General features: G+C 42.5%; 1 protein-coding gene across 19 annotated transcripts in view; it reads left to right on the plus strand.

Annotated features, from left to right (window-relative positions):
• Nucleotides 1-13,930, plus strand: part of FGGY (FGGY carbohydrate kinase domain containing) — a 697,591-nt gene that overhangs the window by 555,202 nt on the left and 128,459 nt on the right. For 18 of the 19 annotated variants that reach the window (XR_006601768.1, XM_045064615.1, XM_045064604.1 and 15 more), the window contains one exon: nt 6,092-6,199. The exons of the other annotated variant lie outside the window; for it this stretch is intronic. Coding sequence is in view for 17 of the 18 variants with exons in the window: in XM_045064615.1 (XP_044920550.1) it covers nt 6,092-6,199 (108 nt within the window). In the remaining variant the exon portion in view is untranslated. The remainder of the gene's footprint in view (nt 1-6,091; nt 6,200-13,930) is intronic. 19 annotated transcript variants of the gene reach the window in all.

Genomic DNA, 13,930 nt, shown 5'->3' on the forward strand with positions numbered 1-13,930 from the left:
GAAATGTAGCCAGTGGCATCCACGCATAGAGCCAGCCTGGGCACAGGCATGAAGAGGCTGGGACAAACGGAGAGAGGCTTCTAATTCCTGCTCGACCATCTCTTTTCCTTGTGATCCTGGGTAGTTGGCCTACCCTCCTCATGCCTTTGTCTTCAGCTATCACATGGGCTGTGCTTGTTGGACTCCATGTACTATCTAGGGTAATTGCATGTTTCAATACAAATATAAACTTAGAAATCACTTCATACCTGAGTTCCCCCCAGCCCATTGCGTACCTTAACTTCTACTAGCTTGCAAACCTTGGGATGATACATGCCTCTGATGCCTATCTTTCTGTGTCTCTTCATATTTGAAGCCATAGTTTGAACTTCGTGTGTATCCAAGAAATATTTGCTGAGTATTTGCTCAGTGAGTGTCAAATATTATGGGTAGTAGCCCTTAAATATATTAGATACATAGTGTCAGTCATCAAGAAAGGCCCCTGGTAGTCCTGGACATGGTCACGGGGGTAGCTGGGCAAAGTTGATGCATAGAGAAGCCCCAAGAGACCACTGAGTGGGATCCCCTGAGCCACCAGGCAGAGTGTGTGTTGAAATAGCGTGCCAGAGAATTCTGATTGGCCAACTGGAGAGGAATGACTCAGCTTCATGGAATCTTAGATAATCTCAAAGACAAAGGAGATACTAAACATTCTCATCCAATCTGTTTATTTTATAGATGAGGAAAGTAGGATCTGCAGAGGGAAATAAGTTCATAGCCTGGATCTTGTTTGGATCTGAAGTTACTCCTGTTTTCGATACTAGCCATCTGACCTCCTCCATTAGATTTCCTCGTTTGAGGGGTCAGTATAATGATAGGACTTACCTCACTGGGTTGTCATGAGTATTAAATGCTAGAATGTCTGTAAAGAGCCTAAGAGAGTATTTGGCATGTTGTAAGCCTGCAGTAATTGTTAGCAACTACTCTTTTATTATTTCTTATTGTTACCCTTATTTCTGTACTATTATTTCTTACTGTCATTGCCTGACTTAGAGAGTGGCTTCACTGAGACTCTTTACCTTTTCAAAAACCGTGTTTTTTTTTTTTTAATTGAATTTTTGACCAACAGTAGGGTGTATTGGTACAAAAATATACCTATCCTTCAACCTTATGACCTTTACATTAAAGTAGAATTAGGAGCTATATGATCTCATGAAAACCAAAATGAGTGTGAGCCCAGCCTGGAAACAGTTGTTTCCACCCAGGCTGCCTTCCTTCTTGACTTGAGGAAACACTTACTTCTCCTTCAGGGCCTGGCTCACACAGCTCACACGTGACCACCTCCGGAAAGTGCCTGCAGCTTGGGTTTCTACCACGCTTGCCCTCCCCAACTTGACCGTAGTACTTTACACACTTTTTTTGTAATTTATACATTTCCACCGCTTGTCAGACCCCTAGTTAGATGAGGAGCTCTTTGTGGAAACGGGTCATGCCTTCCTTATTAGTGATTATCATTGTTATTATTATTTTACTTCATCATTTTTATAAGCTTGATCCTAATCTCAGTGCCTGGCATATAGTGAGCAACCAAATGTTTTGTTTTATAGCAGTTCTCTATAATTTTATTTATATCACACATAATTAAAGAATATAGCAAAAGTCTACATGGTGCTTCAAACCCTACCAAATTGAATACTCATGTGCTACCACCCATGAGAAAGAGTATTATGGAAGAGAATATTTCTAGTACCTTTTAAGTATGAAGGTTTAACCATACAATTCAACAAATGTTAACTAGTTTCTTGTATTTTGCTTAATGTCCTAGCTCTTAGAAGTAGTTTTGAATTTGAATCTTGATTTGAACGTATTCTATCATGTGGAGCATAATATCCGGCCACATTTATATCCTCTGAAAACGTGATAAGCTTTTCTTCTGAATCATGTCTACTTCATTGTTTAGCATATTCACTAAATCAGACCACGGGCCAATCTAGAGACCTTCTTACCAGGCCATAATTACTTTTGACTGTGGTCATTCAACTCTGTCCCCTGACTATTCCATCATAAGCTTTATTTCAAGGAGAACCAATGTGTATTTGGTATTAAACATATAATTAGCTGTTTGTAGTTGATGGCTTATTCTGTCTTCACCAAAGTCCTCCAACGTTTGTATCAGTCCTCCCTTTTTTGAACTGAGGGAACTGAAGCCCAGAAAGATGAGGTTGTGTGAGATCACCTGGCTAGAATACAGCAGGCTGGAATAGAATCAAGATAGGTCTTAGACTCACCCCACACTCGCTCCTCCGCCCTTCATAAGCCTGTTGGGGAAAATGTTTCAAAAGCTTTTTAGAAATGCAGATTCCCTGACTTGTCGTCAAGGCCAGAAGGTTTGTTCCATTTGAAAGAGTCTGTGTTGGCTATGTGATGGCCCTTGCTTTCTGCCCTTAGGAGCCTAAGAAGGATTCAAAGAAGCAATGGTAGCCTAAAAATAAGACCATACTTTGGCAGAGACAAATTTAGAACCTGCAGAGTGTGGTGCCTGGCTGCTTTGCATTTTTATAACCTTGGACATGGAGTTAAACTCTCTCTGCTTTAGTTTACACATCTATTCAATAGAAATTGTGATGAAATCTTCCCTCGGGGATTTTATGAGGGTTACGTGGTTTAATTCCTATAATATGCTTGGAAGGAGGCCTTTAGTAAGTACCCAGTCAATCTTGACTCTTGTTGCCAATAGCACTGCTATGACTAGGAAATCAATGTCCTCTACAGACAGTTGTTATCAGTGGAGTAAAATGAACTCCCTTCTTTGGGTAACAGAACAGCCTCCAGGCCAAGATAGCCATCGGCATGAGAAAGAGCTTTCACAAAAATATCTTTAAATGTTTAGGTTTATTGCAAAGAATTAAAGCACACAGCAATATACAAATGTGTTCCCCCCTCCCCCCCCCCGTCAAAACAATTACTTGTTTTCTCCAAGAGCACAGGGTTTAGAGGCGATTGGAAACGCTCTGGGAAACTTTTTTGTGTGTTGGTTTCCTTGCTTTACTCAGATGTCTGATGAGAAGCATGTGCCATTGCAAAGGAGTGAGCACAAACAGGAGTCAGCTCAAAACCTCTCCCTAGGACAGAGCCAGGCTGAGCCTTCACCTGACATTTCTGAGCAGCATACCCTCATCTTCCAGTGAAGCTCTGCCCTGGCTGACTCAGCAACAAGCTTAAAGAAATTGTGAGATGGGGTGGAGGTAGGGGGTGATGCGTGACCTTCCAAAGCAATTTATGTGTATGAGTTAAAATTAAAACATATCATACGATTTGAGGGCAACAGCTGCCTGGGTTCAGATCCTGCCTTGGGTGGTTACTGTGTGACTGTAGAGGTCTTATACAACAAACTCTTTGAGACTAATCTATCAAATGGGGCCAAGAGTTCTGGAAGGGAAGGGGTACAGGGCATTGACAGGAGATGATTTGACTTTGGTGGCTATCCATCTTCCTGTTCAAACACTGGGTCCTAAGTGGTTGTGAATATGAGCTATCATATCCACCCCAGAGCCACTCTGGGATGAGTAGTGTCTAGGCCCGGCATGTGATCAATTTTTATGAGCAAAGACAAAGTGACAAAAACAAAGACCATTTAGTGTGTGCTCCTTCTGGCTAGAATAGTCTCTGTATCATATACACATACACAAACACATGCTTATACACAATCATATGTATATTCACACACACACCCTCACACCTACTGAGTAACTTCTGTCTGTGGTTTACATCTTAATTCAGATATTGCCTCCTGAAAAAGGCCTTCCGAGACCCCTAGACTAAATTAGGTACCTCACTTATTTGCCCTTATAATACCTTTTGATTTTCATTCATTTATTTATCACAGTTTATAATTACACATCTGTGTAAGTATCTGATTAATAGCTATCTGGGGTATCCAAAGATTTGTCCTGTTTGCCCAGGACTGCAGGGTTTTCTAGGACATAAGACCTTGAGTGTTAAACCTAGGAGATTCCCAGCCAAACTTGAAGGATGGGCCACTCTCATCTGATCCCATTTCAAGACAGAATGGTTCATGAGGACAGGGACTATGCTGCTTTGTTTCATATTCATTGCCAGTGCCTGGCACCAGCTTGTACCACAGAGGGAATTCAGGAAATACCTATTCAACCAACCACAAAATGAATGAATATGGCATTGCAAGCCAAACTGTCTTTTCTTGTAAAAGTCTTTCTTTTTTTCCCTGACATTCTTTCTATTTTAGGGGTTAAACGTCCCTTTTTGTAAATTATATTATTTCACAAGATTTAAAGTTGACAGTGTTGTGTAGTTCCCTTGCCTTCCCTCATTTTCTTCATATCTGAGGGTTGGAAATCCTACTGCTTTGAAGACTCACAAGTTTAGTAAAAAGGGAACTGGATTAGTGCGGGTGAAGACATTTAAAGAAAGCTTGTTCCAGTGTCAAAATGCTGGACTACAAATTTCATGAGGACAGAAATCATGAATATTCAGTTCAATTCAATATCGCCAGGATGTGACATAGTACCAGATATATAATAAGGACTGAATAAATATTTGTAGGATAAATGAATGGATTTGCTACCTGTCCAGAAGACATGTGGGAGTAGACCTAGTATGCTTCACTCCCTTCTCTTCCCCACCCTTGAACTACATGCCTCCACAACCAGAAATATACGTCCCTGCTAGATGGGCAGGATGAGAGGCATGTACCATTTCAGATGAGGTAACACGTGGTCCATCCTTGTTTGACCTGGTTCGTGTCTTGGTGTATTCTCCTGACACCTGAAAGAACTTCTGTGGAATACAGTGTCTTGAATCCTAAGAACCTCTCCCTCACTTACATGGCTTTGTTCAAGCCATTCCCTTGACCTAGCATGCATGCCTGGTCTATGTCCTGTTCTCTAAGACCATCCATGCCTTGCATGCTCTGTCCCTCCATAACATTCTGTGTTTTCTCTTTATCATCCTGTAGACCACACTGTATCCTATTTGTCTGCTTACTTGTAGAGCTCCCCTCTCGATAGGGAGCTTCTTGAAGACAGGAACTCTGATTCATCTCTGTATCTCCAGCACCCAATTAAGGGAGATAGCATGCTGTTAGTTGTGACTAGTGAGTATTTGTGAAGGAAGGGAATGTATCAGTTATCTCTCACCATGGAAATCCTAGATGACAAACACACAGTCTTCAGTGATGTAAAACAAGTCATGTATTTTTGTTGACAGGTCTACCAGTTGACTGGGTGATTCTGGTGATCTGGGCTTGTTAGTACTGGTTGACTAGGATGATTTGCTGATCTTGTTTGGGCTGCTTCGTATATGGGAGACATCACTTGCTTGTCCTTCTGTCCAGCAAGCTACTCTGGGCTCTTCTGGCAAAGGAAGAGAACCAAGAGGAAGAATAGAAGCATACAGTCCTCTTGAGGCCTAAGCCTGGAAAACTGGTGCAGTGTCACTTCCATCTCATTCTGTTGGCCAAAACAAGGCACAAGGTTGACCCAGATTCGAGGGATGGGGACTCCGCCATCAATGAGAGGAGCTGCCAAGTCGCTTTGGAAAGGGGTTGGATACATGGAGGGTAGAGATTGGGGACCATTTTTGCAATGAGTCTGCCACAGAGAGGGAGCCAACAAGGAAGTGTCTCATCAGTTTCTTTCCAAAATGATCTCTTTTGCTACCCTGACATCTAAATAAATTTATCAGGAAGGCTTCCAGAGATGAAGCCAAGCCCTTCCTTTGGAAGGAATGACTTTATTATCAAAGATGGTATTTTTTTTTTTTTTTTAGGATTTTATCCATCTATTTGACAGACAGAGATCACAGGTAGGCAGAGAGACAGGCAGAGAGAGAGGAGGAAGCAATCTCCCTGCTGAGCGAGAGCCTGATGTGGGGCTCCATCCCAAGACCCTGGGATCATGACCTCAGCTGAAGGCAGAGGCTTTAACCCCCTGAGCCACCCAGGTGCCCCTCAAAGAAGGTATTTAATGGGAAGTTGAATTTCACAGTCATAGAAACATCAGATAGAAGGAGGTTAAGGCTTCTTACTCGCCCTGAGGATCAGTTATTTTCATCTACTTTGCCTCTTTCTTTTCAGATCAGCAAAGATCCAATTTTTGTACCGGGTGTCTGGGGCCCTTATTTCTCAGCCATGGTCCCTGGGTTCTGGTTGAATGAAGGTGGTCAGAGCGTTACTGGAAAACTGGTAAGTTGACACTTTCTCAGTATGGTCTAAATGTTTTTATAGTCTTGATCAGCCCATTCTGTCACGTTAACCATATACCCAGTATCTGGAAGATTTGCAGGCTCCTAAATCAGAACACTTAGCTTTGTCTTAGCATACCGCCTAACATATGGTGCATAGGCAGCATGCATTTGCCAAAGAAATAAATGTTGGTCCAGGCAATGATGACTAACCCATCTTGTCACCTATCTTTCACACAAAAATCCTTTTTTTTTTTTTCATGGCAGTGAAAGTGGTATTTTACTTTGTAAAAAGGACCAACTAACTTACCAGCTGAAACCCATTAGTGGTTCTCCATAGCCTTGGGGATATCATTCACATAGTTTTCTGGGCATGTCATATTCTCATGGTCCATCCCCCCCAGTCCCACGCATGTACTTGTCACTGAGTCTAGATTACCCTACCTGCAGCTTCCCCATGACTTATGTTATTCTACTCTTCTGTGCCTTTGGATGTTTTTCTTTCCCTGCTCAGAAAGCTCTTTACCACTTGGATAATTTTACTTGTCCTTTAAGACACAACTCTATTTTTTTTTTAAGATTTTATTTATTTATTTGACACAGAGAGAGAGATCACATGTAGGCAGAGAGGCAGGCAGAGAGAGAGGAGGAAGCAGACTCCTTGCTGAGCAGAGAGCCCAACGTGGGACTTGATCCCAGGACCCTGGGATCATGACCTGAGCCAAATGCAGCGGCTTAATCCACTGAGCCACCCAGGCACCCCAAGACACAACTCTATTTAGAATATTCTGTTATTCTTATTGGTTTACTAATCTGTCATTTCCAGAAAACTAGGAGCTCCTTAAAGGCAAAGGCCATATCTGACATTTCTTTGCATCTAGCTCAGTGGCTGGTTTATAGAAGGTAGTTGATAAAAATTTGGTGAATTTGTGGGGTTGTCTCATAGGGAAGATGGAAGACCCATAAAAACGAGATGAGTATTGTACCAGAGGGACAAAGCACAGAGTTGGCATAAAGCTAAAAAAACTTTTGGCAGGGGATAAGGCATTTATGCTGAGTCTTGAAAGGTAAATAGAGACCAACCAGGCAAAGAAGGGTAGATATACTCCTCTAGGCAGGAGAACTGGTATAGGAACAAAGATATGGGAGTGACAAATAATAAGGCATATTTGAGGTTATGGCACATAGGCTGTGACATAAACTGTTATTAGAAGAATGACTGACAATGAAAGTTAGAGAGCTGGATAGGGAACACATCATAAGTCACTGGAGAACATGCTAAGAAACTGATCTCTCTCTGGTAGACCAAGGGAGAGCAGTGCAAGGTTGGAAGAGTACATGCTCATGTTCAGGTCTCAGGTGGACAGACTGGCTAGCAGCCTTGAGTAGAAGGCCTGAGGGTACATGGCTGAAGGTGGGGAGACCGGTTTTAGTCGGTTAGTCCACAAACAGAAAGCTATGCGGGTTTGAATGAGGACCAGGGCAGTGCTTAATAAGAACTGAGGTCAGGAGATCAGCAAGCCTTGGAAGGATTCCATTGGAACGCAAGGGAAAAGGAGACCAAGGTTCAGTTAGCCAATCTCACATCGTCTGTTTATGGTCTCATTCCCATACCAACTCTTCCAAATGTTCAACTGAATGATAGTTGATCAGATCCAAAGCTCACTCTGGATGCAAATGCCCATTTTTTCCATTTCTTAGTATATGGCTATTTTATACTTAGCTGCCTCAAATTCTCTTTCAAAGTCAGTGGAAACATAGGTGTGTGGCTGGCATTGAAGCCCATGTTCTGTGCCCGGCCACAGAGATGCATTCAATGAGCGAGACCTCCGCGGGCTCTGGTTTTGAGGAGCTCTTTATGTAGTAGGGAATCTCAGTGCCTATAAAAGAAAGAACATCTGATTGGTCTGTAAGAACACTATGCTAGATACACTGAGAAGACAACATAGCCTTATGAAGGTGCCAGGGGACTCAGACTTTGCATCGTCCTATTGAAGTAAGTGTCATGTGTTTACACAGTGTTTAACTTAAATATCCATTCCCTTTCTGTGACATAATAAAAGCCCATTGCTGAAATATAGCCTGTTTCAACCCTGCCTCATGGTATAATCACCCTTTGCAGACCCAGAACTCATAGAGGGCACAATCCAGAGGCATTTTTTTTTTTTTTAAAACAAGTACAATGATCCAGTAAACCAGTTCTTTGTGCAGAGTGCATTGTTCATGAAGCTGTCCATCAACAGGTTTTCAGAGACTTAGTATGCAAATTGAACATCTGTGTCAGTCTGGAAATACTTTCCCCAGTATTTGGCTCAAAGTTTGCTCTGTTGCTATGGATATAAGCCATCTTTGCCCAAACATTATGACATATCTTTGTGGAGAAGAATTGGTTATGCCTGTTTCAGAATTTAAATAAAAAATGTGACCTCCTTTTGGCCATTAATAAAGTCTTCATAATAGTCTACTGTGACTTTTGAAGTCATGGGAATTGTGGCCTTTCCTCTAGTTAGTGATTTTGCACCATCACCAACCAAGCTGCCCTTGGAGCTCCACTTTGAGCAATTCTGCTTATATTTCATGGGCCGTACAAGTGGGTGTGATTGACCTGTGCAGTTTAGAGAGCAAAAGCTAGCCTGATGGGGCAAAATCTGAATCAAGAACAGAAGAAACTGCCCAGTAAAGCAGCAGTCCAGTCCAGGGGAGGCAAGCAAAGAGACAGAAACAGCCTACAAAATAAAGAAATGAAATAAATACCATAATGATGATAATAATAAAAATCCTACCTTATTGAGAATGTTCTGAGAAAAGGATTTATATACATAATCTTATTAATCCTTATTAATCTTACATAATTATATACATAATCTTATTAATACATAATAATCCCAATGCCTCATATTTATTTTGAAGGCTTCTTTCCCAGTCTCGATGCCAAGTGCTTGGCATATACTATCTCATTTAATTCTCTCAGAATCCCCATGAAATAGGTACAGTGATTATCCAAATACACAGACGAAGAATGCAGACTCAGGGGAGCAAGCACAACCGAGAGGTCCCTGGTGCATTGTCAGTGGCCTTTATATGTGACTCCTTTGACATTTGCCCTTCCTTTCCATTTACTTATTCTTGTTTGTTCTGTTGTGAAATTCTAATCTCTGGTTTTACAACATTGTTTTCACGGAGAACACGGCGAGAGGAAGTTGCATGTTTTGTGTTCATTGTTTCAAACACACATGCCTGAAATGCTGGGTCTGAAACTGTCCCATTATTACATTGTCCACAGTATATTCTAAACACAGACACAGATGTACCATCTGCAGCAGAAGAGAAGAGAAAGTAGAGGAAGAGGGAAGGGAAGGAGGAGAAAGAAGAGAATAAACAAGAAAAAATTACCTAAACTCTAGATTTGGGAGGGAGGGGGGAATAGCTATTTTGTCTCATTTTTACAATTTAAAAAAAAAAAAAAAATCTTTCATCCCAAAGCAAATTCTTCATTCCAAGTATGTGAATAGCTTGGTACTTAAAAAAAAAAAAAAAAGGAAGAAGAAGAAAAAGAAAAAAAAAATCTCCATCTGGTTAACTTAAGGATAAAGGAAAAAAAATAGAATAGGATCTTTTCTGGCTCTGGAACTCTTGCCGTTTCAATTGACTGAGATTTGGATTCATTTTTCACTCATTTCAAGCTTGTGCCACTGACACTCATTTCCTCTTAGAAGGGCACATGCCTCCAGCCCATGGATGATTGATTTTAGTTGCCCCAGTCGGGCACCCAGCAGGGATTGCCTCGTGCTTGTCAATACTCTCTCCAGAATAGCTGTGCAGAAAACATCACTTTTTTGCCCAGACCTTTTCCATAGAACACCAGCCCATGCAGTCACTGCGTCCAGATGCCGATGCTGGTTTCCAGCTGGCCTTTGGCCATCCCTCTCTCCAGGCACTCTCGGAGGTTGGAGTCCTTTTCACTGGGGGAGGTGTGCAGTAAGGAGCCGAAGTCAAATTCCTAAGCTGCCTCTTCTTCCAAAGCGGTGGTGGCTTTGGCTTTCTGGAATAATGGAGCTTGAGTGGGGGTTACCCTTGAATTATTTTTGTTTTTTAAGATTTTATTTATTTATTTGACAGAGAGCCCACACAGGGGGTAGTGGCAGAGGGAGAAGGAGAAGCAGGCTTCCCGCTGAGCAGGGAGCCCGATGTAGGGCTTGATCCCAGGACTGGTGACCTGAGCCGAGGGCAGATACTTAACCAACTGAGCCACCCAGGTACCCCACCTTTGAATTGTTTGAACCCAGAATTTAAATTTATGAACTTGAGCCCCAGGGTCACCGTGTAGCAAAATGCAGTGTGTTCAGAATGTTAGCATTTGTGCATTGAGATGACTCTCTCCCGCTTTATCCCCAGTGCCACTCAGCCTGGGACTAGCCTCAGGAAGTCCACCCGTCCCCGACAAGTGGGTGTATGAAGAGCTTGGATTAGACACATACTGTGCATGGATGGAGATAGTGAGTTCAACTCCTTATTTGTTCATTCCTTCCATCATGTGACAGGGATGACTCTGGGCCAGGCGAGAATAGTCACATGATTCTTGTCCTCCAGTAACTTATCATCTAATGGGAAGGTTGAATACAGGCCTGATGATTACAAGTTAGCGTAGCACGTGAAGTAGATTGCACAACCCCTGCAGCCTCCTGAGATGATCTTTATGGGACAAATACTTTCAGGCCCTTCATTAAGATTTAGCGTTCTGGGGTGCCTGGGTGGCTCAGTGGGTTAAAGCCTCTGCCTTCAGCTCAGGTCATGATCTCAGGGCCTGGGATCGAACCCCGCGTTGGGCTCTCTGCTCCGTGGAGAGCCTGCTTCCTCCTCTCTCTCTGCCTGCCTCTCTGCCTACTTGTAATCTCTGTCAAATAAATGAATAAAATCTTAAAAAAAAAATAAGATTTAGCGTTCTGATATGCACAGCATGTCTGTGTGGTCAGTGTTGTTGACTTAGTTTTACTAGTGCATAAATACGTTCAGAACAATGAGGTAACTTGATCAAGATCTTAATAGTTGTAAGTGGGAAAGCCTTGATTCAAATCCAAGTCAGCTACTGCAAGACCCAGATCTCTCTATAACTGGACCTGACTTTTGTGGAGCCACATTTTTGAGTTTTTCTTATACTTGTCTTATACAGTCCCTGGAGAAGCAATTATTGTGAGTTAGTGTGACTTTTCAGGTACATCGAAGCAGATTCAGTTGGTAGGCTTCATAAGGCCACGAGAGAAAGGAAATGTATGTGTGTAGTATTGACAGAAGGTATGTATAGACAGGTGTGTCCCCAGCATTGTTCGTTGGCTAATTTGAATGACTTGGTGGATACAAAGACCAGCTCTGCATTAAAAATGTTTCTGCTTTCCCTCCCACCCGGGCTTGCACTGTTTTTTGTTTGTTTGTTTGTTTTTTGTATACCCACCCGGGTCAAAGAATAAAACAGTTCCTGCACAGCTCCCTGATTACCTTCTTTCTTCCAATTCTCTAAGCCCTGTGTCTTAGTTTGGCCACTTGAACAAACTACCATAGACAGGGAGGATGGGGGGTGGGGCGCATATGTGCAACAGAACTTTATTCCTCACAGCTCCTGAGGCTGGAAGTCGAAGATCAAGGTAGCAGCAAGGTTGGTTCCTGCAAACCTATTTCGGTTTGTAGAGGGCTGACTTTTCCTTGTCTTTTCCTGACTTTTCCTGACTTTTCTCTTCCACATGGTGGAAGGGGAGAACTCTGGTTCGTTCCGACCCTTGCAACAGTGTTAATCCTGTTCATGAGGCCTCCACCCTCAGACTTACTCACCTCCCAAGGGTCCTACTTCTGAGCACATTCACCCTGGTGGTTAGGATTTCAACATACGAATTTTGAAGGAACACAAACTTTCCACAACATCCTTTTTAAGATTGTGGTGAAAGCACATAGACCTGACCCTGTCACTCTTGATACCTCCCAAGTTATCTGTAGAATAAAAATCTAAACTCTTTGGAGGGATGCTTATTTACACGATGTTCATGGTAGTGTTCTGAGTGAGAAATAGGCAGAGAATAAAACAGTTCCTCTTGCCCTTCACTCCAAAAATCTGCCCTCTTGTCAAGCTCACATTCTAGCAGGAGAAGACAGATCCTACAAAATAAATAAAATGAGAAAGCAATAAAGTTTATTTTATGGTGTAAGTCGTTAAAAATAAAAGAGGAAGTGGGGCACCTGCGTGACTCAGTGGGTTAAGCCGCTGCCTCCGGCTTAGGTCATGATCTCAGGGTCCTGGGATTGAGTCCCACATCGGGCTCTCTGCTCAGCAGGGAGCCTGCTTCCTCCTCTCTCTCTCTCTCTCTCTCTCTGCCTGCCTCTCTGCCTACTCGTGATCTCTCTCTGTCAAATAAATAAATAAAATCTTAAAAATAAAATAAAATAAAATAAAAGAGGAAGTAAGTTTATGGGTTCAGGTGAACAGTTTGCAATTTTAAATAAGGTGGTTACTTACGGTAGGCCTTTTTGATGTGACGTGCAAACATAAAAAGGAAGGGAAGGAAGTTAGCCATTTGGAAACCTAGGGGAAGGACATACCAGGCCAAGGGAAAAACCAGTGCAAAGGTCCTGAGGGAGGATGGCCTGCCTGCAGTATATTATAGAAATAGCAAACAAGGCCACAAAGATGGAGCCAAATAAACCAAAATCAGAGTTGTGAATCAGTTCACGAGGTAATATGGGGCTATATTTTTGGCCACTGTTAGAATTTTGGCTTTTACTTCTGAGTGAAATGGAAAGCCACTGGAGAAGAATGAGCACAGGCCAAGTAGGACTTAGTTTTTATTTTTATTTTTTTTTAAAGATTTTATTTATTTATCTGACAGAAATCACAAGCAGGCAGAGGCAGGCAGAGAGAGGAGGAAGCAGACTCCCCGCTGATCAGAGAGCCCAACGTGGGGCTCGATTCCAGGACTCTGGGACCACGACCCGAGCCGAAGGCAGAGGCTTTAACCCACTGAGCCACCCAGGTGCCCCAGGACTTGGTTTTTAAAGGCTCATTCAGACTGCTGCCTGCTCCCTGGGGAATAAATGGTGGGGTGGGGGTGGGGGAGATGGCAGCAGGGGTGCCAGAGAGAGGCTACTGTATCAGTAAACCACTTGAAACTTGAGGGTGGTGGCAGTGGTCACCAAGTGGTCATGTTTGGGGATATATTTTGCAGGTGGAGATGATGAGGTTTCTTGATGGATTGGATGTGAAGTGAAGAGAGATCAAGGTTTTGAAGGATAGCATTGCTGTCGATGGAGAGAGGATGGGTTCGATGTCAGGGAGGCAGAGGGAGGAAGGATTCTGGAATTACGGTCTTCTGACTCTAGTAACTGATACAGTCTCTATTTGATCCTCAAGTATTTGTCTTCATTTGAGTAAAGACCACCATCATTTATATTTTTATTAAAGCCAGAAAATTAGGATTAATTCCTTACTCCTCCTTTCCCTTCTCTGCCCTCATCCAATCAGAAATTCCTATGGATTCTGATGCCGAAATGTATCTCACCACTCCATCTGTTTTGGTAGTTTTGTAACTTGACTCCCAACACCATCAGTCAAAGCACCATCACCTCTGTCCCAGTCTGTGTAAAGTACATCTTTTATACACAGGATGTAGCTGGGTCTCGCTTTTCTGCAATCTTGTAATCTTTGATGTTTACTGAGAGTGTTGAAAACTCTCCATGATTTAATGTGAGG

This window comes from Mustela putorius, unplaced genomic scaffold (assembly GCF_011764305.1).
Source record: "Mustela putorius furo isolate JIRA1106 unplaced genomic scaffold, ASM1176430v1.1 tig00003853_pilon_pilon_pilon, whole genome shotgun sequence".
In the NCBI taxonomy this organism is placed as follows: domain Eukaryota; kingdom Metazoa; phylum Chordata; class Mammalia; order Carnivora; family Mustelidae; genus Mustela; species Mustela putorius.